The 26,440-nt window shown below is 38.3% G+C and overlaps 2 protein-coding genes across 2 annotated transcripts; one reads left to right on the plus strand and one right to left on the minus strand.

Moving 5' to 3' along the window:
- Positions 1–2,804: 2,804 nt before the first annotated feature.
- TUBE1 (tubulin epsilon 1) lies at positions 2,805–18,474 on the plus strand. Its single transcript, XM_033056439.1, has 12 exons — positions 2,805–2,879; positions 2,953–3,026; positions 4,632–4,684; positions 6,834–6,891; positions 7,458–7,573; positions 8,603–8,724; positions 10,021–10,208; positions 11,022–11,194; positions 12,909–13,049; positions 14,506–14,646; positions 15,537–15,711; positions 16,820–18,474. Exons 1-12 carry the CDS (start codon positions 2,855–2,857, stop codon positions 16,976–16,978), a joined length of 1,425 nt encoding a protein of 474 aa, XP_032912330.1. The 5' UTR covers positions 2,805–2,854; the 3' UTR covers positions 16,979–18,474.
- A 95-nt stretch (positions 18,475–18,569) lies between these two features.
- On the minus strand, positions 18,570–26,023 carry CCN6 (cellular communication network factor 6). Its single transcript, XM_033056440.1, has 5 exons — positions 25,972–26,023; positions 22,493–22,766; positions 21,896–22,138; positions 19,260–19,453; positions 18,570–18,862 (listed from the first exon to the last, which is right to left on the minus strand). The coding sequence occupies exons 1-5, from the start codon at positions 26,020–26,022 to the stop codon at positions 18,581–18,583; spliced, it is 1,044 nt and encodes a 347-aa protein (XP_032912331.1). The 5' UTR covers position 26,023; the 3' UTR covers positions 18,570–18,580.
- Between the last annotated feature and the right edge of the window lie 417 nt (positions 26,024–26,440).

The raw sequence follows: 26,440 nt of genomic DNA on the forward strand, positions 1-26,440 counted from the left end.
ATATAACTATCTAAATTCTGCAGAAAGCCTAAAAAAAAAATGAGCACTGACCCTAAGAAGATTATAACTTATCTCTGCCACATTCAGGGTTTTAATGTGTTGTTATAGCCATTATCTAAATCAGGGCTGCAACTATGCTGTTATTGTATCCCAAAATATTCTGAAATTGGACATTTGCATGACTATGTAAGAAAGAAACCAATTTCATGATCAAATGCTCAGGAAATTGCTTCAAAATAGAGGAATTAAATGAGATCTCAGCCCCCTCTATCTCTCACATCTCAAGATGTGTAAAGAACACCCTTCTCCTCAAGAATCCAGAGTATGGATTCTGACCAGTCTGACCAGAAAAATGAAAGATGAAGTGTTACAAGTCTGACAGTAATTTCCCAAAATACAATTCTAAATTAAAAAAAAAAAAATTAAAAAAAAATAGGGAAAAAAAAATGCAAACAAACATACCTTCATATGTGAACTAAGACCTGATATAAATCAGAGGATAACATTAGTTCAAATTCCATTGTATTCTCCCTACAGCAGCACGCAGCCTAAATAGTCAAATTACTGTTATTAAAAAGATGCTGAAAGCATAGCACACATATTTAGCTTGTGATGTACTTTTGGCTCTTGTTACAGCTTGGGATTTAAAGGTTATTCACAGGTTCACTGTGGTCCATGGCAATTCATTTCCACTAAATAACATAGTAAGTTATTTATACAATTATTTGAGTTCCAAAGCTGCAGAACACCATTCCTGTACAACACATCAGCAACATGTTGCAGAGAAATTAAGGGTAAAAAACACATATTACCACAAGTCTGTTGATTAAATTATTAACATAGACAAAAGTGTCTCCAAGGGGACCTGTATCAATTCATGCATTTTATACTATATTAAACAGAAAGCCAAGTGTGCGATTCTTTCTTTCACAGAGTTGAGCTGACTGTTTCATTAAACATCTGAGTATATGCATCAAACCAAACTGCCTAGTATACATCAACTTCCTGCCCTTGGACCTCCTTTGGCAGCTAAAAAATACCCCAACATGAACATGAATCTCAGTTGCATCTCCCATTCAGAGTGTTTCCCAGCTCAGAGAATAATGACTTTACATTTGCCTTCACAGACCAGTTAAAGAACACTGGAAGCCAAAGCTCAGAGTGTCATGTTGCAACATCATGTTCAATAGAGTGAATCTCACTAAGCTGAATCTGCATGGGACATAAAAGACAAAAACTACAACTAACTTATAAAACAAGTAGAAAGTGGAGCTAATTACACAAGAAGAAAGGAAGTCAGATACAGTAATATTAAAATATTCTGTAGAATTTTAATTAAGCATTAGAATGCTTATAAGCAATGTTGTACTGCTTTTAACCTTAATTAAGGGTGAGAAGATACATGAAGAGAAGACTTTAAGGACATGAACAGTAGGCAAGAAGTATAGAAGCAGTTTTACATCTAATAGCAAGAACAGAGCATAGCCTGCAAGTTTGGACCGCTTAAAAAAAAAACAGGGAGCAAAATTGAGTTATAGGTTACATCTAGTCGGTCCAGAGAGAAGTGACTACCTACTTTCTTGGTTAATATTCACATAGTTTTGCACTGGTGATTAGTTTATAGAAAAGACATGCTTGAAGCACTATTATTCTATTCGTGCTAAACACACCTACAACACTAAAGCCATTGATCTTTTTCACACATTTCATACATGACACTTTGGTAAGCTTGGGCCACTCAGTACTTTTTCTTAAGAGCAATATCATTTCAATTAAGTTTTACAAAATTAGTCTGTGTATCTATTTCTTGTATATAATGCATTCTTGTACTCTACAATATTTTATTTGCTGCAATACAGACTTAATCTTTCCAGGAAAGTTTTTTTTAAATAGTCATTTGCTATAACTTTATTTTTCTATAGATCTACAACTAAGCTCTACAGGATACAACTTCATGTCTAGGAACAAATAAAGGATTAAAAATTTTATTTAACAATTTATTTTTTTACAAGTAATCTATTTGGAAAAAGAGCATTTTGTTGGAAGGTTTTAGCCATAAAACCTAATGGACTGGGTTGCATGGAAGTGCTTTTTTTCCTCCCGCAGGAAGCAGAAATGCCATCTGTGTCAAAGCTTTCCACAAGCTTTGCATGTCCTGCATTCTTTACTGTTTTAGTGCCGGACTTGGCAGTGCTGGATTAACAGTTGGACTTGATGGTTTTAAAGGTCTTTGTCTGAACAATTCCGTGATTTTGCAGCTGAGCTGTGCTGCGGACCAGTCTTGCCACGCTAAGACAAAGCATCTCTACACTCCTCATTTTTTCACCGTGCACAATTATATGCACAATATGAAACTGAGCTTAATGTGCAAGCCTGGTGGGAGGGCACACTACAGCATTTCCAAATGGCCATTTTTTCATTTAATTTTCAGTTTGTATTTTCATACCGTTTCACACATTGCACACCGTCTCCCTGAATTATGAATTTGGGGAAAATAAAGCGCTTCTTTGTCGCAGCATTTTTAGTCATAAAGGTTAATGAACTGTAGTGTATGGAAATACTTCTATTCTCCCGTACTGAGACTTTACTTCAGGTCTTTGTCAGGTCTCCTGTATCTGGGCCTCAGCCGACACCCGGGAACCGCTCTCAGCTCCCACTGTCTCACCGAGAGTCTGAAAACCTCACCACTCCCCCGCGCCGTCCCCCCCGCTCCCTAATGGCACGCCCCACTCGCGGCGGGCAGGCGGCGAGCGCCCGCAGCCTAGGCAACGGTTGGGACGTTCCACCGCAGGAACTGAGGGGGCGCGGCTTCCGGGCGCCGACTTCGAACCGGGACCGCGCTGCCGGTTCTGCCATGACGCAGTCCGTGGTGGTGCAGGGTAAGGGGGTCGTGGCGCCCACACCTCCCGCCGCCCTCCACCCGTGCCTCAGCCGTGTCTCTCCCCTTTGCAGTGGGACAGTGCGGGAACCAGGTGGGATGCCGTTTCTGGGACCTGGCGCTGCGGGAACACGCCGCCGTCAACAAGGTAAGGGCGGCGCTGCCCCGCCGGCCCGGGGCCAGCCGCCCTCGCTGCCTTCCGCCGCCGTGTTTGTTTGGTTAAACTAAGGGCGCCTCACTGCGAGCACAACCACCCCCAGCTTCGTGTGCCGTTTTACTGATCATGAAAACAAAACCTAAGGTTAAGTGTAAGAGACCCTTAAATCAGACGGTGGGCAGTCACCAGCCGTGTGAAGTTTAACGGGGATTGGCGCATCCTGCACCTGCGATGGGATAGCTCTGGATGCACGGACAGACTGGGGAATGAAGCTGGAAAGCAGCGCCATGGAAAGGGACCTGGGGGTCCTGGTTGATGGCAAGTGGAACATGAGTCAGCAGTGCCCTGGCAGCCAGGAGGGCCAGTGCTGCTCTGGGGTGCACCAGGCACAGCATCACAGCTGAGCAAGGGAGGGGATTGTCCTGCTCTACTCTGCACTGGGGCAGCCTCACCTCGAGTGCTGGGGGCAGTTTTAGTGCCATAGTATAAAAAAACACGTTAAGCTGTTAGGCAGTGTCCAAAGAAAGGCCATGAGGATGGTGAAGGGTCTTGAGGTGAAGCCATATGGGGAGCAGTTGAGGTCACTTGGTCTGTTCAGCCTGGAGGAGTCTGAGGGTCTCATTGCATATTCTCATGAGGGGAAGAGGAGGGACAGACACTGATCTCTTCTCTTGTCATGACCAGTCACAGGACCCGAAGGAATGGCCTGAAGTTGTGTCAGGGAACATTTAAGTTATGTATTAGAAAAAAGTTCTTCACTCAAAGGGTGGTTAGGCGCTTGAGCAGACTCCCCAGCACCAAGCCTATCAGAGTCAAGACGCACTTGGACAACACTCTCAGGCACATAGTGTGACTCTTGGGGTGTCCTTTGAAGGGTTAAGAGTTGGACTCTGTGTTCCTTCACGGTCCCTTCCAACTCAGAATGTTCTGTGATTACTAATTCTGGTCAGCTTTCTGCAGCATTTCCACCCTGAAAAGCTCGGTGTGTCTCCCTACAGCCAGGCGTTGGCAGGCCTGAGGCAGTTAACATGGTGAGGGCTGTTGTTAGTGCTGGTACTTTGCCACTGGCAGTAGAGCAAAAGAGGACACCCCAAAACCCACCATTGTATTCCACATTAGCTCATGCTATGATTTGCTGTACAATTTTACTGACCAAAATGAGGAGGGAGTAGGATTATGCTGAGTACCCTGAACAAAAACACACTTTTCTTGCTGTGAAACTCCATGGACATTGGTATCACAGGCATGGAACTCATGATGAACTGAGAGTTGTATCAGTGATCAGCTGAGTCAGCTGAAGAGCAGCTCTTAAATTTCATAATTGCATTGGGATCTTCAGTAAACTGCTACAGTTGCTTAAAAATTAATTTCCTAGTTACATTCTCCTCTTAGTTTTTAATAGCAAGCTGATGTTTCAATGAAATGTTCTTTTTAGACCTGACTAGAACTAGATGGATTCAATAGAGATGTTCACTTGGTTTCAAGTGGCAAAGTTTGACAGGTGTCCTTCAGAGGTCCCTTCCAACTTGAATTATTCCATGAAAAATTACTGAGAATTTCTGACATTACACATCATTTTGTGTTGTTTCCTTTTAGAAAGGAATGTATGATGAAGCCTTAAGCAGTTTCTTTAGGAACGTAGATACAAGGTAAGTTTTTATCAAGCAATTCATGAGTTTATATGGTAGATCAGCACATATAGTATCTTCTTTTAACCCAAGTTATAGTTTTCTTTAAGTCATATTTAGCTTGTGCTAGAAAAATATTTTGCTTTTTTATATTCTCCTTAAAACCTTATCTTTGCATTTCCATTTTATCTATATATACTTCAGTAGTTAACTATGTTGAAAGTGTGTGGGTTTATTTTCCTTCAGTTTTGTACCAAATGTGGACAGTTAGTATCTGATAGCTTTTGCCACTGCAGATAACAATCAGATTGTGTGCCCTCTGAATACCAACTGAGTAGCATTTCTTGAAGAGTTGTAAGAGAAATTGCATATAAGATAGTCAGAAAAAAACTGAGTATTTTTTAAGTCTTAATTATCTGACATTCTGTTACCCAGAGTAGTGTCTATAATTGTTTTTTATAAGTTAACCAATGCATGCCTTAAAACCATTCAGTTATCTCGTATCTATCTGGTTACAAAAATCCTTGTAGTTTGGAAGAGGAAGATGTGCACTTGGGATAGCCTCTTGTATTTTAATTAATAAAAAACATTCTACCAACCTCTGTTTCTTTTCATTATATGAAAAGGTTGCAGTACAACAATGGGATTTTAACTAGAACAGCACTGAAATCCAAATTGCTTTGCCTCAATCTTACCTCTCTGAAAGAACAATGCAAATGTATTGAAGTTTATTATTGTCATTTCATATAGGTATTTATGAGAATACTTTTCTTTAAATCAAGAAAATTTGATCATAAAAAATGTCTGTTTCTGTACATGCTAGATGAAACCACCAAATTTGTAATTGATGGGTTGGCTTCAATAGAAACATCTGTCTTCTCTCTGAGCAACCTGGTCTAGGTGTCCCTGCCAATGGCAGGGTGGTTGGAACTGGATGATCTTTAAGGTTCCTTCCAACCCAAGCCATCCCATGGTCCTAAGAATGTTGGGAATTTTTTTCAGCAATTGAATTCAAGTGATTGAAGGTATGATCTGGCATGAAAGACACAAAACCAAGAGTAGGAAAAAAAAATGTTGTCTTGGATTTGGTTTTATTTCCTCTTTGAATTTTGTTAGTCCCTGAAGAGAAAGTCTGTAGGTGGCTTTACTGGTGCTGTAGTGTACTCTTGCAGGTGTTGTGTAGGCTAGAGGAATCACGTGAGTATGGGAGGCTGCTGTGAGCTGCTCACCTAATGAGAAGTGTCTAGAGACCGTCTTTGAGTGAGAAGCTGGAAAATTCTTAAGTAATGCAGTGCAGCCCTGTACTCTTTTCCCCTTGTTCCTGTTGGGACTCAGTAGGCTCAGAGCATAGGTGATGTAGTGAATTTTAGCTGATTTTGTCAATATAATGGTGGTTGAATGTAGAATAGTCTAAGACATACTTTAAATTTAGGATTGGCCAGCTCCCAGATTAGGCAATAATGGAAGAGAAAATAAGATCAGTCTTTTTTACTTATTTTTACTTATTTAAGTATCCCTGCCTTTTTTTCCCCGCTTGTGCTGAATGTAGTTTGACTAGACCATAGTATCTCATCATTTGAGTGGAAGTAAATGTGGTTGTAACATATTTTATAGCCTACTACACTGGCTCAGTACAGCCAGTCCTGGGAAAGAAGGAAGATTTAGCTGTGTCAGCCCAGCAGGATTTCTGAATTGGTAAATCATAATAAGCAGAGTAAGTCAAGCACTGCACTGTTCTGGTGCAGTTGCAGAGCTTTCACACCTCGAGCACAAGAACAGTGTTGTACTACCCCCACTGAAAAGCTCATGGGGAGCTTTTTTCCATTGTTTGATGTGGATACACATCATGTGGTGATAAAAGGTAATCCTTTCCAGGTTTGGCAATGCTTGTAGAATGTTGCAAAGCAGAGGCTGTATCTGGGAGTAAACTTTTATACTTACCTTTCAGCTTCTTGAAGTAATGTTTAGGATAATTCTGATCGAGATCATGTCCTGTAATTGTATTACTTTCAGGAGTTATAAGGTCTTAGCTGCATGTTTGGGGTGTTTCTGTTTGTTTGCATTGTCATAGTCCTCCAAACACAAAATATAAGAGATAAAATTTTATCATAGTATGTATTTGATGATACAAATCTGATCTTAGATTTTCCTGTTACTATTTTTTTTTCAGAAGTGGTGATAATGGTCCTGATATTTACAAAGGAAAAATCTGCTCTTTAAAAGCACGAGTAAGGCAATCTATGAAGGTTACACTTTTTCCATTGAATATTTATGTCCAGCTGTGTAGGAATTCTCATGAAGTTCTTAAGATTGCATACAGGTTTAAATACTGCTTTGAATAGTAAAATTTCTAATATTAACTTTTATTAATGCAGTAATACAGTTTGCTGCCAGTCTTGTTGAGTAATTATATTGGAATTTTAATAAAATTTTTGCAGATACTATTAACTAAGGATTGGGTTTCTTTGAGCCACTTTAATTAAGAATCAAGGAAACTTGAAACATAAAAATGTTTTAATTTTTTTATTCCTAAGTAGTGAGGCAAAACGTTATAGAATTTTAACAAAATTTTATCATCTGAAATGCAGTCCTATCAAACAACTTATAGCAAATCAGCTAAGGTGTATCTAGTTGCTCTCCTAGTTAACAACTGGGGCGGGGGGGTGGAAGTTTCTCTGGAGCAGAGTAGAAACTTAATTCCTTTTGTATTGTAAATAATTTCATATTTCTTTGTGTGATCATTTCAAGGGTGGTTTGCTTACTGACTGAATTTAAATTCTTTCCATTCTCAAAGGCACTGTTGATTGACATGGAGGAGGGTGTGGTAAATGAAATTCTACAGGGACCATTGAGGGACGTGTTTGATAGCAAGCAGCTTATCACAGATGTTTCTGGTTCAGGAAACAACTGGTGAGAACCTCTTTAGAACACATTTCTTAGCAGCTAATTAGATGGCATTTGAAAGGGGAAATGATAACCAACCGTTGCTTTCTGTGTCATTCTGCACCTGGAGAGCTGCAGCATTTTACCAGCAGACTTGGAGTCACTGTTGCCTGGAGGAGGGCTTTGAAAAGGCTCTTACAGAAGAATAATTCTGCTGATATATCATTTTGTCTCTTTTTTTTTTTCTCCTTCTTTTTTGATTTTCTTTACAAAAGAACATGCTTTTTATTTTTGTTTCTTTGGCATTCAGCTGCTTTCATTGCTTAGTTGAAGCCGTAATCTAGTTTGAGACTGTGCAGCTACTGTGGAAATGAGATATATGAACAAATGTGCTTTTGATTTCTAAGCACCACAGAGTCTGGCTTTTGCATATAAACTACATTACCAAAAGAGAAATTCAGAAAAAGATTGATTAACATAATGAATTCCAAATTTTTACAGAGACCTTAAGGTGCTCTAATAATATTCAGTGCACTACAGACTGGAAAGCAAATCACCCACAAATGTACCAAAAGAGAGTGCAATATGGGGAGTAAAACAACCATTTGCCAACTTTACCATCTAGCAGACAAGTTTGTTGAAAATTAGCTGTTTGGGGATTCTTTGTTACTAGTAGCAACTGACTTGCGAAGTATTCACTCAGAAGATGATCTGTACACTTATTGCATAGGGATATCTTTATTGTTGAGGACTATGTAGCTTTCATTTCACTATTACAATTGGATCATCCAGTGGGGGAGTTTATTTCCTTTTCAGTACAGAATAAGTGCATACTCCAAAGTTGTGAACTTAGAGCTGTTTGCATCCTCCGAGTTAAAACCATGTCCTAACTCCCATATGATCATATGTAATCAGAACTTAGAAACTCTTCCAGATGAGGTATTGCATCCAGCTTTGGACTCTGAACTCTAAAATGTCACATAGAAGGAGTTAAAATTAAACACTTAAAGTTTGATGTTTGTGAGGGGAGTTTTAAAGTACTTTTCATATCCTTAGGGCTGTAGGTCATAAGATATACGGCTGTCAGTACCGGGAAAACATAGTGGAAAAGCTGAGAAAAACTGCTGAACATTGTGACAGTCTACAGTGTTTCTTTATAATTCATTCAATGGGAGGTGGTAAGTAATCTTTTTATGAGGAGTATGACTGCAGTAGCCACAGATGAAAAAAAAGAAAATAAATGGATCTTGAAAAGAAAATAATCTTGAAAAGTACCATTTAGAATGCAGATTTTAAAAAAATAACATAATTCAATAAAGTGGACCTGTAATTATTTATCAGTTGTTTTATTAGCGCATTGAGGAGCTCTAATGTGCTACCCGGAACAAAAATGCAGCTAAAATTCTAAAGATGAGGCAGTGAGTAGATCAAGACAGGTACCAAAGACAAACACTGAGGTATTATTGATCAGAAAGAGTCAGTGACCTCTGAACACTGACAGCATTGTCATAATCAAGTTGGTTTTAATTGTGGAGAAGGAGTTTTCTAAAAGGCTTTGAAGGAGACTTCTAATGTTGCTTAACTTTAGAAAAATATTTTTCTGTTTTACTTCCACATAATTCTCTTGAATACAATCTAGTTCCTTTGTTAATAAACCAAAAGAAAGGATCCTTTGCATGACAATTTTGTCATTATTGCATTGCCATTAAGCCTTCCTACCCTAGAAACCTGAGAGTAGTATGTATTATAACTGGTTATGATGTGGAAAAAGATCCAGAATATAGCTCTAAATATGAACAAGGATTTTGTCAAGGGCCTTTTTTGTGGCTATTTGCTTAATTTCAGAGACCCTGCAGGTACTGTTTCTGTTATTGTGAAAACTGCTGTCTTGTTCATAAATTAAATTGTCTGCCACTTAGAATGTAGCTGAATATTCAGAAAAAGACCACAGTTCAGTTCTCTGTTTTGAACCCAGGGCTGTGTCCTTAGTGTTAATGAGGAAAAAAGCCTGTGTGCTGGGAGGAAGGGGCAGTTCTGTTTTTTACTGAAGAATGAGAAAATTTCATTAAAAAACCCTAAAAGGAGAATAGTATTGTTTGGGGCAGTTCAATACTTTTAGGCAAATGTTATGTTTCATAATTCAAATTAAAGAATTGAAAATAAGAAGTAGAAATACTAGGTCAGAAAAATGTTTGTTACGTAAGACTTTATGGTTTGCAGAAATTTTTGAGAATGTATACTTCATCCTGACTGATATACTGTGGGAAATAATTTTTTTACTTAGTTATTTTCCTGTCTGGGAAAAACCTTCCCACCTTAATTACATTTGAGTAGCCTCTACTGTCACCCAAATGCTTCAGAAAATATTCATTAACATTTATAATTGAAAAGTTGTATGTCTCCTACATGAGTCTTAGAGCCCAAGATAATGTGGGGAACCTGTCTTCTCTCATTCTGTCTTCATTCACGATTAGGGACAGGATCTGGTCTTGGAACTTTTGTACTAAATTTGCTTGAGGAGGAATTCCCAGAAGTATATAGATTTGTTACTTCAGTTTATCCCTCTGGTGAAGATGATGTTATTACTTCTCCATATAACAGTGTCTTGGCTATGAAGGAACTTAATGAACATGCAGACTGTGTACTACCAATAGAGAATGAAGTAAGAAATAATATTCTATTTCTGTAATTTTTTATTAGACAGTGGAAATGTCTCTTCCTCTACAGTACTGATTTGCTTACCAAATCTCCAAAAGCATAATTTCCCTTTTTAAAGTAATAATTGAACTTCTAAGTCACTTGAAAGCTTTTGAAATGAACATGGAAATGAAATGAAAGTTGCTCTACTCCTTCAAAGTAAGAGTGAATTTTTTCATGTCTATTTCAAGGGAAACAGTGAAAAGCTTGCCTTTACTGAGATAGTGTCTTCTATTCTTTTAGCAATCAGTTTGTGCACAGCATTAGTACCTTGCACAGGGTCCTGCAAGGGCCTCTCACCTCTCCAGATTCCAACAAACTTAACTGTGTTGATTAGTGGTATGGGAATCATGGATATACCTGACCTTGCAAAGTGCTAGACTCATTTGAATCTAGCTTCGGTGACTGTCTTGCTGTTTGCTTATGAAAAAAAGCAAGAGAAGGTGAAATTTAGTTAGGACTGTATTTTTTACTTCACAGGTGTTATCTTCTAAAACTACATTTTAAATTTTCATAAGGATTTTGAGTAGTTGAATAAAATTTGAATCTCTGAGTCAAGCTGTGTATATATTTGTGATATGTAAGGTACAAACATAAAGCAACACTTCAGACAACTGGAATTACTCAAAAGGTGGACTTAGATGTGTCAAGGGTATAATCTTTAAGCTAACAGTACAATGTCTGAGCTTTCAAGATTATTAGAAAGGAAAAAGTGTGTTACTGAATTTCAGAGTTCTGTACTCAAGACTGCTGTGCTTTTTTTTCCTCTCTCTTGAAGTCTCTGTTTGAGATAGTTAATAAAATTCATCAGATGATCAATTCTGGGAAGTTAGGATCAACTGTGAAGCAAAACAGCTTGGTAACATCAAGTGCAGGCAGTGCAAAAACCCAAGTGAAGCCATTTGACGCAATGAATAACATCGTAGCCAACTTGCTGCTGAACCTGACAAGGTAAAGTTACACACTATTCCTCTGTAGCAAAGTAGGATTGCTGGAGGTGATGTGTGCTGTAAATATGCAGGCCTGCATCAACTTCAGTAATATTAATTGGCTTCCATTCAATATGAGTCTTCTCTTTTTAAGAATTGGTTACTAAGTGCTAAAGTATTTAGAAGTATTCAGACTGTAGTGGTGTTGCTTTAGCCGTTATAGTCTTAAAACTGAAGTAAGTTTATAGGCAGAAAGATACTGTCTTCCACTAGTGCCTAATGGAGCCCCATGGAGGTTTGCCTTTCTAGGCCAGTTGCATTATTTTATAAATTTTGTCAGATCATTTTTGCTCATAAACTGTCTATTGCTGCAAGAAATATACTTCTGGAGTATTGACCTGTTTTTCTTTTAAACAGTTTTTCAGGAGTGCTAGGTCACATATGTTTTATTATAGCCTGTTTAGTAAAAGTGGTATTACAGTCATTTCACGATTATAAGCCGCACCATTTTGACTAAAATTTTGGTCCAAACCCGGCAGTGCGTCTTATAATCAGGTGCGGCTTATATATGGACAAAGAACAAAAAGTTGCTGTTTTAGTTTGGAGGACAGGTGTCTGCTGAGAAAGGCAGGAACTTCTCTTTGAAATGGAGAATGTAAACCCCCTCTCTCCAAATTATTATAATTTTGAAATCAAGGGGCTTTCAGGCAAAAATATGGAAATTAGGAATAACAGTTCTTTTCTAGGGAAATCAAAATAGAAATACAGTACTACAAAGAAACAAACTCCAAACCCTGACAAAGTCAGAGTACAATCTGACATCCCACCAGGCAGGGTGTTGGTAGCAGTCCCATTAAATGGTGGCTGCATCCTCCTGCAGTGACAGATGTGATTCAGTTGGAGCAGTGCTCCTGCAGAAGGTGCAGTTTCCCTCCAGAGGTCCAGTGGTGACATGGAGAAATCCAGTTTTCCTCTGGAGTCCAGTGGAGAAAGGGGCTCCCCTAGTGTCCCAAAACCTCTGTTTTTATCTTGGTAAGAAATACTGGGCTCTTCCCCCTGGCTGGAGCAACTTCCAATGGGATGCAGTAATTTTATCAGTCACACAGTGGGACTCAATGGGCCATTAGCAGACAATGACTCCCTGGAAGAAGGATGGGTTGTGAAAAGATAAAGAACAATGCCTTACCTGGTTTCAATGGATGGCCCATTAGCAGAATATCTGCCATTGAGATAAGGATCACTGTCCCCACCCTCAACAGATGGTGATAGAACAGATACCTTTTATCACACTCTGTATTGTAACATGCGGCTTGTAATCAGGTGCGGCTTATATATGGACAAAAAACCAAAAAGTTGCTGAAACCCAGAAGTGCGGCTTATAATCGTGAAATTACTGTAATTAAGTGGTAATAACCAGCTGGTATTAATTAACCAGTATTAAGTGGTATTAAACATTATTAATGATAATAAATCAGTGCTAAAGACTACAATTGGGAAACAAGGAATCATTCTTGGTAACTTATTATGCTTTAATGGGAAGTATAAGTAAATAAGACAGCATTGTTACTGCCAGATGTGAAAGTTTTGTGATTATACTTGAACACTTGCTTGAATGCTGTATTGTTTTACAGTTTTATTCCACAGAACAGCTGAAAAATAGATTTCATGGAAGTTTACCTTATAGAAGTGGTTTACTTATTTTGTAGCAGTTTCATAACAGTTTGCTAATTTTTCAGCTCTGCTAGATTTGAAGGTTCCCTAAACATGGATCTTAATGAAATCAGCATGAATTTGGTTCCATTTCCTCGACTTCATTATTTGGTTTCAAGCTTGACTCCTCTGTATACACTGGCAGATGTTAATGTTCCTTCTAGAAGGTAAGAAAAAATATTATTGGAGTTTCAAATCTAAAGCTTAATTTTTGATTTGTCCATAGTTTTCATTTAAAAGTTCCATTCTGTAGCAAAACTCAGGGTGGAAGTTCTAAAACTTGTATGTCTGCCACATTTTCAAATTCATCCTGCTGATTTATGGAACATCTGTTATCCCTTTCCTCTGTAATTGTTGAGCCAGTAAACTTGACATCCTCTTCATCTCTGCTGGAGGTGTTTCTATTGGGAAAATGTATTACTTAGAACCCACAACACAAGTTCTTTTGAGTAACAGTTTGCACTTGACTGACAAAATACTCTAAAGACATACAAGGGATTAACTAGGCTCATCGGGGAAATAATGGCATCTTACTTCAGTCTGGAGACGCGGTGAGCCTATTTAACATCTTATTGTAATGATGAGCTGACGTGTCCAATTTTGTGAGATACAAAATTTTTCTGACACAGCAGAAAAATTACCAGTTAATATAGATTTTACTGGGTTTGGTGGATTATGTTTAATCAGCAAGATGCCCTGATAGTGGTAGAGACACCTAAGGATAAGTGATGGAAGTATGCAAAGTGGAGAAGAGGGCAGGACCATGGTTATTTTCCAATAGCAAGTTGGGACAGTCAGAGCTGTTGAAAACATACCTTGAGGAGACAGTACACGGCTGGGGGAGCGTAGCAGACTATGAGGAGATGGTCAGTCAAAGATGCTTCAGAATGAGGCAGGAACAGTAATATTTTTGTCTCCTTTATTTTTTTGTCATAGGCAGATTGTAGCAGAGGTGATTAAGAAAAAATAAGTAGAGATTATAAATATACAGCATACACAAATGGAAAGAATTACTTAGATGTTGTGGATCCACAGAACATGATCTTTGGTATCCCACAGTACAGTGAAACTTCGTTGAGGAAGTGAAGAGGAAAGAATATAATCTGCAGTGTCATCTTTTAAAGCAGTCATGTGTGATAAAATTAGACTAAGTAGACTAGACAAGTATGTATAGCCTGTCTTTTCCCAAATCATTAATCAAAATTAATACAGTTCTATGACTCATTGATCCTTTTAAATAATGAAGTGTAACAGGCAGATAATCAGTTCTGTAAGGGTCAGCAGTACTTTGATATTCCTTGTCAGATCCGTCTCTGTGAGATTGTCCAAAGTGCCACATAACCAGAACCCCAAGTAATTAAGTCCTTTTACATAATTTTAAGACTTCGTAACCATTGGCCTCGAATTGCCTTCTCTGACTCAACAGTGGCTTGTAACTTGAGGGTGAGGGAAAAAAGGATCCAGAGTGTTTTTAAAAACTTCTAATGCCAACATATGTACGTATAAAGGTTTGAATCTCTCCTGTTGTAGTCCTGGGTTATATATACCTTTATCCAGAATTTTATTCTGAAGAACTTTTGTATACTACTTCAGTAAGAGAAGATAACTTCTTTTTTCACTCAGGTTGGATCAGATGTTCTCAGATGCCTTTAGCAGAGATCATCAACTAATTCAAGCAGATCCAAAGCACAGCCTCTACCTGGCTTGTGCACTTCTTGTTCGAGGAAATGTGCAGGTTTCAGACCTTCGCAGAAATATTGAAAGGTTTGTAATACCACACAGAGTAGTCATGAGATTTGTACAGAAACTGACAGTTATCCAGAGCATTCAAACTTTTCATTTGAACAGTTTCATTTGAACAGTTTCAATACCAAATCAGTTTACTCCAACCTCCTTCCCTTAATGTTAGAAGGGAAGAAAACATAATTAACTTACGTAATGAGTGAAAATAAGTCATATTATTTTGGATTTCCAAATAAAGGGAAGTGCTATTCCTCTCTTTCTCCAAATTGCAAAAAAGCAAAGCCCAGCCTTCTAGGGGTTTCCCAGCAGCAAAGGATGTTGGAGTAATGAGTTCTGTAGTAGGAGTTTGTTTCTGCTGAGCAGAAGGTCCTTCTCTTTCCATGGTTACTTTCATGTTGGTAGGGAATCATCTTTATTTTAACAACTCCGTGTTGTTAGCACCCATTTTCTATCTTGAACACTATTGAGCTACATAGATGCAACAGGAAAGGCAGGTAGAATTTATGGGCAGACAGGAATGCATGGGAAAAATTTCTGGGAATCTAAAGCATTTTACTTATTTCAGAACTACAGGTAGACTGATTGCCCCCACATAGTATTAGTCTGCCTCTTTACTAAATCTCAGAGTGCTTGGAGTCCCTTTTATGGAAACAGGTACTTGTAACTTCACTTTTCAAATCCCAATGCATAAAATTAACTAAATACAATTGATGTTTGCAATTTAAGTTTAACATAGAGACACAGTGGTTTAATCTGAATTCTAAAATAGCTTATTCAAAGTGATAGTTATAACTGTCCTCCTTAATCCTGAGTGCTTAGATGTTAACCTTTTCAGATCCTTAGTTGAAACTGTTAGTAGTTAGCCTTTGTGCTCTTTATATTCCTTAGATAATTAAATTTTTGTATCACAGGTTGAAGCCTTCTCTGCAGTTTGTCTCCTGGAATCAAGAGGGCTGGAAAACTGGTTTGTGTTCAGTACCTCCTGTGGGCCATTCCCATTCGCTTCTGGCTTTAGCAAACAACACCTGTGTAAAACCAACTTTCATTGAACTCAAAGACAGATTTATGAAGCTCTACAAGAAAAAGGTCCAACTCTTATCATTATTATATATATAATATATTATAACTAGTCATTAGCATCTTGCATTATTGAAATGCAGATCTTAGTGTCATGAAGGACTGTTTATAATTAAGAGCCCAAGGGTTTTATTTGTGTGACCTGGTGGCTCAAAGTGCCATCCAACCTGCCCAAGAACACTTCCAGGCATGGAGCATCCACAGGTTCTCTAGGCAACCTGTTCCAGTGCACAATAAAGAATTTCTTCCTAGTATCTAATCTAAACCTTGGAGTCCCCCAAGCTTTGTCTCGCTTTGCTTCTCAGCAGGACAGGAGAAAAGTACAGTGAGAAATTTGTGGGTCGAGATAAAGACAGGGAGAACACACACCAGTTATTGTCATGGGCTAAACAGACTTGGCATTTGGAAAATTAATTTAATTTATTGCCAATAATAGTGGAGTAGGATGGCAAGAAATAAAAACAAAACTGAAAATACTTTCACCCCCACTCCACTGCCTTCTTCCCAGCCTCAGAATTCCACTTCTGTTCCTTCTTTGCTGATCTGAGTGTCTGCAGGTCTGTTTCTCTCACATTTTCTTGAGTCTTCTCTCTCACAGCTGTTGTGCAGCATTTTTACCCCTCGATAAATACATTGTCAGAGAGGCATTACCAGCATCACTCATGGGCTCAACTGTGGCCAGTACTCCATACTCCCTCCCCACTCCCTCCATACTCCACACATCAGTGGTCCATACTGGAGCTGGCTGGGATGGTTCTGTTCAGCGTGGGGGCAGCTCCTGTTACCTTCTCACAAAAGCCACCCCTGCAGCCCTGCACTCTCCCTGCTACCAAAATCCTGCCGTGTAAACCCAATCCACAGCTGGTTAGGTGCACCCAAGAAGACAATATGAAAAGATGGGTGTTTAAGACACCCAGTAATATTGACTGTGATTCACTAGGGGATATTTACCAAAGTTGCCAGGTGTTTAAACAAGGGATGTCATGATAGAAGTCTTTAAGTGCTATTTCAACAGTGCTTACACTCCCCTCTTCACTACAGGCTAAATGGTATTTACTGAGCCAAAGCAATCAAATACCAAGAAAAGTATAACACTGCATTTGTTTTATTCTCTTAGGCTCACCTTCACCATTATCTGCAAATAGATGGGATGGAGCAAAGCTGTTTTTCAGAAGCTGTATCCTCTTTGTCTGACCTAATAGAAGAGTACAATGAACTGGATGCTACTAAAGGTGGACCTAGAGTAGATCCTTCAAGACTGAAGATAGCTGTTTAAAGAAGGAAGAACTGGTTTTAAAATAACAACAAAAAAACACTTCCCTAAGCATCCAGCCACTTCAGTTAACCAGAATGACTTGCAGCATGCCTGACTATTTTAATTCCAGAGTGGGACCAGCACAACAACTTCCTTACCTCAAGAGTAGTGAGCCATGTCTGTAAGAAAGATTTGAAGGCTCCTTATTGTGGCTGGTATCAGTAAGGACAGTAATCCTAACTGTGGAGTAAATTGACACACCATATGCTGTGAAGAAAAGGAGGAGAGTTTATATATAGCAGCCAAAAATGTAATTCTTTTCTCAGTTTTTCAACTTACAATAAACTAAAGGCAGGTCTTGCTTCAAAGAAGGATCACTGTTGCTAGATTTAGTTTTTAACAAGCAACTCTGAAGAGAAGAAAAGCCCATGTAGTCTTTTCAAAGATAAAAGCAAGTCTCTAATGAAACTTTCTTACACTTTGCAGTAGACATTTCAGAATGCTCTAGGCTATGTTCCTCATTTTAGTATTTCTGCTTCTATTTTGTACTTAGCTATATTTAGAGCATTCTCAGTTAATACCAAAATTTACAATAACAGAAAATTAAAAAAAAAATTTGTTTCAAGTATTATACTTGGAATATTAATTAATATTTTAATGGTTCATATTAATGAATACTGAGTTGCACTTGATAATGAGGTAATACATAATACCTCTGAGCGAATCATGCACTTATGATGAAATTATAATGACCATTTGAAGAAAAACACTTATAACCTTGAAAGAATGCAAGTAAAATAGATATTTTAATATTTATAGTTATCAGGGTAAACAGCTTTTTATATTACAGTAAGAACTTTTACAAAATGGAATGTATAGCTATTTGCAGTTGCTTGCAAGTAAACTGTTACAGATCAGAATGGATTGATACAATGATTTCTTGAAATCTGAAGTCCTTCTAGCACAGCTGGAGTGGATATGTAAGTAAGCACTATTTTGAATTTGTAAGCCCAGAAGTATTCAATAAAGTTTTGTGATAACATTTGTTGACAGAATTTTTTAAGAAAAAATTTTTAAAATAGCAGATTCCTTAAGTCTTGTATCTATTACCTGCAGTTGCCCACTTATTTTTTCCTTTGCACATCCAGTGTTTATATCCACAACACTAGAGAAAGACCATCTGTTGCAAAAAGCAGTCTGAGTTTAAAGTTGATGATTTCTGTTTCAAAACAGCATTGATGTGTTTTACTATTGCAGATGTATAGCAGAAAAGGTTAATTTAAGAATGAAGAATGGTTGTTGAAGTATTACAGGGCAATTTTTTTCCCTAATAGATTAGAGCTTTGTGGGTAAAATCTTGTTACAGCAGAGTATGAAGCTCTCTTGCTGTGCCTTTCTTGGTAACCAGTTCTTCTTTGAGCACTGCTGGTGTCTTGAGAAGGATGTAAAAACAGTTAAATGTAAAAAGATGCCCTCTGGCATTTTACAGATGCTGTAATAAATGAGTGAATATTCAAGTGTGTAGTTTCATTATAAACACTGCTGTGGCAGGGGGTTGTGCTGACTCTTCAGGGTCTGAATGTGCTGTTGCCCTCCGTGTGTTATAGTCAATGGTATAATTTGTCATAGGAGTTTGAGTTGGGAAAATATATCTCCTGGAGCACTGCAAACCCTCTGACACACACATGATGTTATCCACATCATCTTCCACCTGAAGTAACCTTCGTTGGGACACTCAAACTGTACGGTGATCATTTTGGACTTATTAGGAATGCAGCACCTCTTATCCAAGCATACTCCACAGAAAGTTAGTTTGTATCTTTGAGTAGTTGAGCATCCGGAAAAAACTAGCTTCTCTGCTGTTGGAAGCTGGAAAGTTGGTTGACATGTCTTTCCCTTTGGAATCTTTAATAATAAAACAAAGAAAACCCTGAACATTAAAAGCAGAATCATGTAAGAAAAAGTTGCAACATTTACTTAGAATTATCTTGAAAGTTACTTAATCTGAAAACTGCCTGATTTTGTCAGTCAACAAATAGAAAATATTTTTTGAGTGACGGCATCAGGACAGCATTAGCAGCACTTCTATTTCAGGCCATTATATTCATTTGTTTGAAATTGCGCATCTGTAGTTTGCTATCGAAACATGAACATTGATGGTAGAAAACATAGAGGAGTTATTTTAAAACCCGTAAAAAAGAAAGAAGTAAATGTTTTATAAGTACTTGCTAACACATCCATTTTTCCATTACTTCCAATATTTTAATTTTCTATTAGGAATTAATTTTATGCTAGAAAATACCTTTATTTTCTTCAGCATATTGGTCAGACAAGGCTGGATGAAGCATAATCTCTTTTCTTTTTTCATTTCACATTTTCTGTTGTCATTGGTCACTCTGCTGGATATGCCTATGCCACAGGTCCTGGAACAGGGTGTCCAGGGAGTTGCCTGTATGATGCACTTTTTCTTCAAAACTAGTGGTAAGCTTCTGTAAGCTAAGAAAGCAATATTTTATTTATGCAGCCCCAAAAGGGTGAATTGAAAATACAAGGATAAGAATTTGATTTCTGTTCACAAAGGTACTTCTGTAGATAAACCTAAAAATGAGACATAAATAACATTTATACAAAATTCAGCTGAGCTTCAGTTAAACTTTGCTGATACTGGATACTCAAATCTTAGAAAGAAGTATGAAATTGCGGGTATTATATGGCCTTCAAGTTTCATGTGATGGAAATGTGTGAAAAGAGTTAATGGGGCAAATTTTATGAAGGGTACAGATTTTCTTTTACTTTAGGTCAAGCATAGTTTGTAAAGGCTGTTGAGAACATTAATATTTGTGTCTTTATAGATATTGATAAGACTTTAGTCTTTGTATTGAGGAATAAAATTATCCAATTACTTTTAGATACCGTTAAAAAACCTGAGGGCTGCATTAGGCGGAGTATACTTAGAAACAAAATTGCAATGGAAAAGTTGTACAAAAAAATTGTGTGTACTCTGTGCATTTATGTAAGAGCACAGGCAGAATTACCTGGAATTACCAGAACTGCTGTCTACTTTCCAAGTAGACAGCAATTTAAAGATCTCATTGAAGCAAGCAGTTTAAAAGCCTGACACAGATCTGCAACAAATAAAAGGAAGTTAAATGGTTGTTTATACTTGATACATTTTTTAAAGTATGACCTAGTTACATCTCTGTGTAACTGAATTAGGTAAATCAAATTGAAATAGAAAGCCAGAAAACAAAGCAAGAGGAGTAAAATAAAACTTAGAACTATACAGTCTAACAGAAAAGGGACTTTTCAAAATACATATTAGCCCATTGAGCCATCCATGGAATTCATGGACAAGTTGACAAGATACTTCTAAGATACTTCTGCTGAACTGGGAAATGGGAAGGGGAAGACTTTACTTGGAAAAAAAAAATTCAAGGTGTTTTTTGTCAGAAGATTCCCAAAGAACAGCATCCTACAGCATGTAAAGTCCCCACAAGGACAGGGTGTTGGGTCCCTGAACCAAGCCCAGTAGAAAGTGTGCTTTGCCAGCTGGGTGTCTGTTCTCAAGGCTATGCTGTGCAGCTGATCCATATTCCAGAATAAATGATGTCCTGTTGCAGTCATTGAAGCGGTTACTGAAGGCTGGATTTCAGCTTTTGGATCCACGGAAGGACTACAAAGTAAATGGCTTAATGCTGTTCTCCAGATATCTGAAGTACATTAATTGGGTTTATGGTGAGATATATTTCAGAGGCTCACATGGTTTGGTTGCCATTGTTTTCAATGCATTGTGGTCTTTCTTCAGTCAGATTACCACTGTTCTCTAGAAGTTAAATCTCTCTTCACTTGAAGTCAGTTGCTTTATTGAGTATGTATTTATACATGTAGTGTATTTGTGTTAAAAGGCTTTTATACTAGAGATAGGTATTGTATCATAATTTTGAAGTAAAGATGAACTTTTTGTTTTTTGCTTTGGCTTATTTGCATGACCACTGCTTACATGTGAAAAGTCGTCCACACTGGACTTCAGATTTTGTAAGCACATCTATTTACCTGCAGATGGATTGATGTGCATCTACTCAGCAGCCTTCGATAAAGTTTTTGCGATAAGCATTGCAATCCTTTTTGTTTTATTTTATTGATCTTTTGATTTATTGATGGTGATTCAATCTGCCACCAAATAAATGGCTCTGCTTTCTGGTACCTGCATTAGCTGTAACAAAGATGACTTTCACCATGCAAAGTTGCACATGCACGGGGAAGGAGATGGCACAAGGGTAGCAGCTGTGGCCCAGGAAGGGCTGGCATAACTGCTTCTGGCAATGGTGCTTCCTTAGAGTGAAAAAGAGAACTAATGTTAGCAACAGAGTAAGAATGGAGTTAAAGAGTCAATCCATTGACCCTGGCAGAATTGCATGGACAAGCTTATGAGTACTTTAGATCAGATTTAATAAAGTGGGGGGGAGTGTTCTTGCAGTGACCTAAAATTTGTGAACGCAGGAAAGCCACTAAGACGATTCTTATAATTTTTTGCTTTCTATTGAAAGAAGAGACCTGCATCGTGTTAATGTATGTGTGTGAAAAGCAAGACTGCCTAACACCACAAAGCAGGAAAAAGTGGGGCAGTTCCCAGGCTGCAAAATGGCTGTCCATCAGCATCCCTAATTGGGCTGATCCAATGAGTAGCAAACCTCCACAGAAAGATGGTTTGGCCAATTCCCTGGTGACAGAAGCCAAAAGCCTTTCTGCTTTTCACATTCATTAGAGAAATGAGTTTGTGACCTGAGAATAAGAGGGGTAAGTGGGACACAACAGTCACCCTGGCAAAGGCCTTGAGCAAGAATTGGGTAAGTGCCAGTGCACTGGCTGCTGGAGCCAGGGACACTAAATGCAGAAAAGCTCACTTACAGAAAAGTTTACCAGTGTAGCCAGGCTCACCTGACATCAGTCTGTAGTTGGTTGATTGAAGTTGCTTGTGCTGTCCCAGGCCACAGATGGATTGTCCTGGCTTCTTTGTGCCCGGGACCCTGGCACAGGGACTTCCTGCTAATCTTGGTGTGAATACAGGGGTACATCCGATTGTACCACTGACGCACAGGCACTTGTAAAGCCGGTTAGGCTGAAAGGTCTGCCCGTTGGCATAATAAACTCCATTGAGCTCACATCCTACGGCTACCAGATCTGAAAATGGTGAACAGCAGTTACTAACATGGGAGGAGCATGTGAGTCTTGCTAAACAGACTGCTAAAATGTGGTCAGTCTTTACAACATCCACAGCTTTTTAAACCAGACATCAGCATGTCTGTCAATAACAGGCTTGTGCGCAGTGCACTGGTTTCACTAACACAGGTAAGTTAATACAGTCCCAGCTCCACTCTCAGATTCTCTGACTGAGCAGTTGGGGGACTAAATCAGGATAATGTTTTTGGCACAGAGCTGTGCAGCACCTGCAAGCAGATTTTTCCTCCAAAACCATTTACCTGATGGTTCCCACCCTGTTGGATTTCAAGAAGGGAACGTGAAAGAACAACTTACATGCACACACGCCTGTTTCATACCTAGGCTCATCTCCCGAGTAGTCGCAGTAGAGCCCTTTGTGGGGATCACAAACATCTGCTTCATTGCAGGGCTCTCCTGCCTGCTTGGCACAGACCTTACAGCAGCCACAGCCATCCTTCAGCAGGCTGACCCCAGGGGTGCAGGCTGGCACTGGCGGGCATCGGCACGGCCAGCGGCAAACCGCCTTGCGCTGGACTTCACCATTTTCTGTTGGTTTATCTCCAGGCTGCTCTGGTGGGCTGTGGAAAAACTTACACACAGTGGGCTATTTTGAGCACTGAATGCATTATGTGTAGCTGGAATAGCATAAAATTAAGTCAATATGGAAAAAACTGACAAGTTGCATGAAGATATGCAACATTTCTCATTTCACAAGATCAAAAAGTGAGAGAGGCTGTGAGGATTAGGTGAAAGGCAGAGAACCACTTTCATCATACACTGAGATGTTCCACCACTGAACCTGGCCTACTGCTTGTACAAAATACAATTCACTGGTCTTTAGTTTGCCTTTTATAGAACAAAACTGAAGTTTAAAAATTAGTGTTTTAAAGTAGATGGTGGTTTTATTGTAAGTATTCTTTCCTGGAAACCTTCTATCAAATTAATTAGCTTTTGATTCTCTATCAAATAATTAGCATTTGATTCCTCACATTGTTTTATAGCCAGCCACAGTCCCATCTGCCAGTTCTGATGACAAGACCATTTTAAAATAGGGAACCTCTTTTGAATGTTACTTTTGCTCCAAAATTTGAGTAGATGCTTGGGAAGGAGCATTATAATATTTACAAATGCTCTTGTGCTAGATGCAAAAAATTAGTCCTAATAAGGGAGGCTAGTAGCTGTACTGAGTTTATTAGGTCACTTTCTAAGAGTGCATTTATTTGCATGACTAAGCTTTCATTGAATCCAGGGCTTACGGAGCAAAGACACATCTCATTAAAGAGATTTGTATCAGCAGTAGGAAGTCAAGATCTAGAATTTACTGGTTTACGCATTCTGCCTCAGAATTCATGTCTTCTTCTTTTTTCCTTTTTTTTTTTTTTTACTTCTTTTTTTCTTTTTTTTTCTTCTTTTTTTTCTTCTTTTTTTAAGTAAAGGAAGACTGAGCTAATTCTTGATGGGCATCTTTTTCTGAAGCATGGTGGCAGATTGTTAGCACAGTGTGAAAGGATCTATTTGAGAAAGCTATAGTCTATCTGCATTTTTTAAGAACTACAACTAAAACTTTGAAGTTTAAATCTTAACATTTAATTTTTCATGCTGCTGACTTCAGCAGAAATGCAGATCATGGTATAGTTTTTCTCCATGAATGACTGGTTCTGTAGTTAAGAAGGGGCATGCACAGCATTTGGCCACTGTACAACATGGGGCCTGGGAGCCACTCTTACCACACAGCTCTGACTGCCCAAAGAGCAAAAGGGAAAGAAGAGCCAGCCCTTATCAAGTGCCGGTATCACCATCAAGCTTGCAGAAAAAAAAAACCAAAGCATCTATCCTATATTTTTTTCTGGGCATGTGAAGCCCATCCTATCAGTTTCTCTCCCTCCAAACTGCAAGGCTCTACTGGCGTAGAAATCACCTCCAGCAGAGATGCTGAGGGAAAGGGATCATTCAGCTGGGGTTCCTTGCTGCTCAATTTTCAAACTGGAAGTATCTGCAGAACTCAGTTTTTCATATGCCATAGCTCAGGAAAGCTCTTGCAGCATAATTGAGTTGGCTTAATTGAGTGCAGTGGTAAATGACCTCTTAAAAGCCTTTTTTTGTATCCCTAATTTCCATTTTTCATGGTCATTTACAACTACGCTTAAGATATCTTTATCTGCAGCTACTAACAAAGCTCCAAAGTAGTAGCTTTCAAGTTGCTTTGGCTGAATGATTTTTAAGTTAGATATTAATTTACATAAACAATTCATATAGTAAATGGATGTTAAACAATGTCATGTGGTATTCCATGCAGTATGATGAAGATAGTTTCATAAATGTGTCATTTGTTAAAGGATTTCTTCTAATCCTTTTTACCTAAATGCAGCAAAAATACAGAAACAACTTACTCAAGTATACTTTTTAAGGCAACCAAACCTTTCCTATAAACCATTATGTTAATTTTATGAATGTGTGCATTGGAATATAAAGGTTCTTCAAGGATTGTTCTGGAAACAAGACAAGCAGGTGTTCCTATACATTTAGCAATGTTTAAGAGAATATGGTTGCTTTAGGAAACAGTTCCTTGCTGCTTCTTTCTTTAGAAGCAGATTATTGTTATTATTATTATTATTACTATCATCATCATCATCCTCCTCAGGAATGTGGCCATATGCCAGCAATGTGAGGTTACGTGGCTTGAATGAGATACCATGTTTCAAAATGGGTATGTGTAGCAGGAAGTAATCTTACGTGCTTCAGCCACTATGTTTAATTTGTATTATCAATTGAAACATGCTTTAAACCTATGGACTTCTACTTAGAGAAGTTTTCTCTCCTTTTTTAAGACAAAGATGTCAGCTGAAAGGTGTGATACTAAAAAGTGCTTACAAAGTAAGAAAAACACTATCAGGCAAATAGCTGACAGTTTTAACTGTGGAATTACTGGGAACTTCAGTTTACGTGAAAAATCGTCACATATCTGTTAAGTTAGAATGAAAATGTAAAGTTTGTTTGAAGGATTTACAAGGTCAAATGTTTTTCTAATTTGTGCTTCCCCAGGTTTCTATACCAAAGTCAGTATGGCATAAATAAGCAAGTAACAAAATAGACAATGTATTATCACTAATGTTTGGTTATCTTTGTCTGGCTTTAAATATGCAGAAAGCAGAGTGAGCCGTTTGAAAATTCTGTTGACATCCATCTTGATTGTAAAGGAAAAATACACTGTACATGTAAAGTGGATTTTCAAAATCAGGTAAATAAATAATGAAATTGGCTTTTGACACAAATACCTTTAAAAAAACTATCACTTGAAATTGTCTCATAAGAGACAAAGTATAACACAGCCCAGGTGTCTTCCACATTTGTAAAACTAGCCTGAAGTCAGTCTGCTGTGTGTATATATATGTATTTGCAAGCACATGTACACATATACATATGGAATATGAGCATGGATAAGATGTTTACTTTCTTACTGCATCAGGTATTCATTTGCGCTTATATTAAAATTAAAAATTTAAAAAAATTTAAAAAGCAAGCAAGGTCAGTGACCGATGACAGCTTAAGCTTCCCTAACACTTTTTTCTTCCCACTAAGTCATATTAATGTACAGAGAGAAAAAAATTACCAAAACATGACTTCTGCAGTAAATAAGCAGCAAATTAAATTTACTCAGGAATAGGGAATGGCTCCTTATTCTTTATGAGGAATTTACTTCTCTGAAATTTAATTTGTCAAAAAGCAAACAAAAACTTTTAACCAGGACAAGGTGAGGAAGGGGAAAATCTTTTTCTTCTTTTTAATGAACTTACCTGTTGAGTATAAGGGATGATGAAGATGGTGGGAACAAGGAGCCACCGCATGTTCCTGCACACTCAGAAGTGAAACTGGGAGATAGGGAACAGGCTGAGCTGTGTCAGAGGAAGCACTGAACACAAAGCTCTCCTCTGTCTCCCTTGCCAACCCTGCTTTCCCCAGCACATGCACGAACACATACACACATTCACACTTGAAATTCTCCTCTTCATACTGAACCAGCTTCACACTGAAATTTCCAACTGGTCTTTTCTCTGCCCACTGCTAGAATACAGATTTTCACACCCTGCTCGATCCAATCCAGCTGATTCAGTCAGACATAATTGAGGTCGGGTAGGGTGACATCTGATTCTTAAAATGTTGCTGCTGGAAATGCAGTGTTATTTTTAACTTGTCTTTATATTGCAGGAATTTCTGTAATCTGAAGGGCCCCAAGTACATGTATTTTTTGTGGTGGAGAAAGCA

Source organism: Catharus ustulatus, chromosome 3, assembly GCF_009819885.2.
Source record: "Catharus ustulatus isolate bCatUst1 chromosome 3, bCatUst1.pri.v2, whole genome shotgun sequence".
In the NCBI taxonomy this organism is placed as follows: domain Eukaryota; kingdom Metazoa; phylum Chordata; class Aves; order Passeriformes; family Turdidae; genus Catharus; species Catharus ustulatus.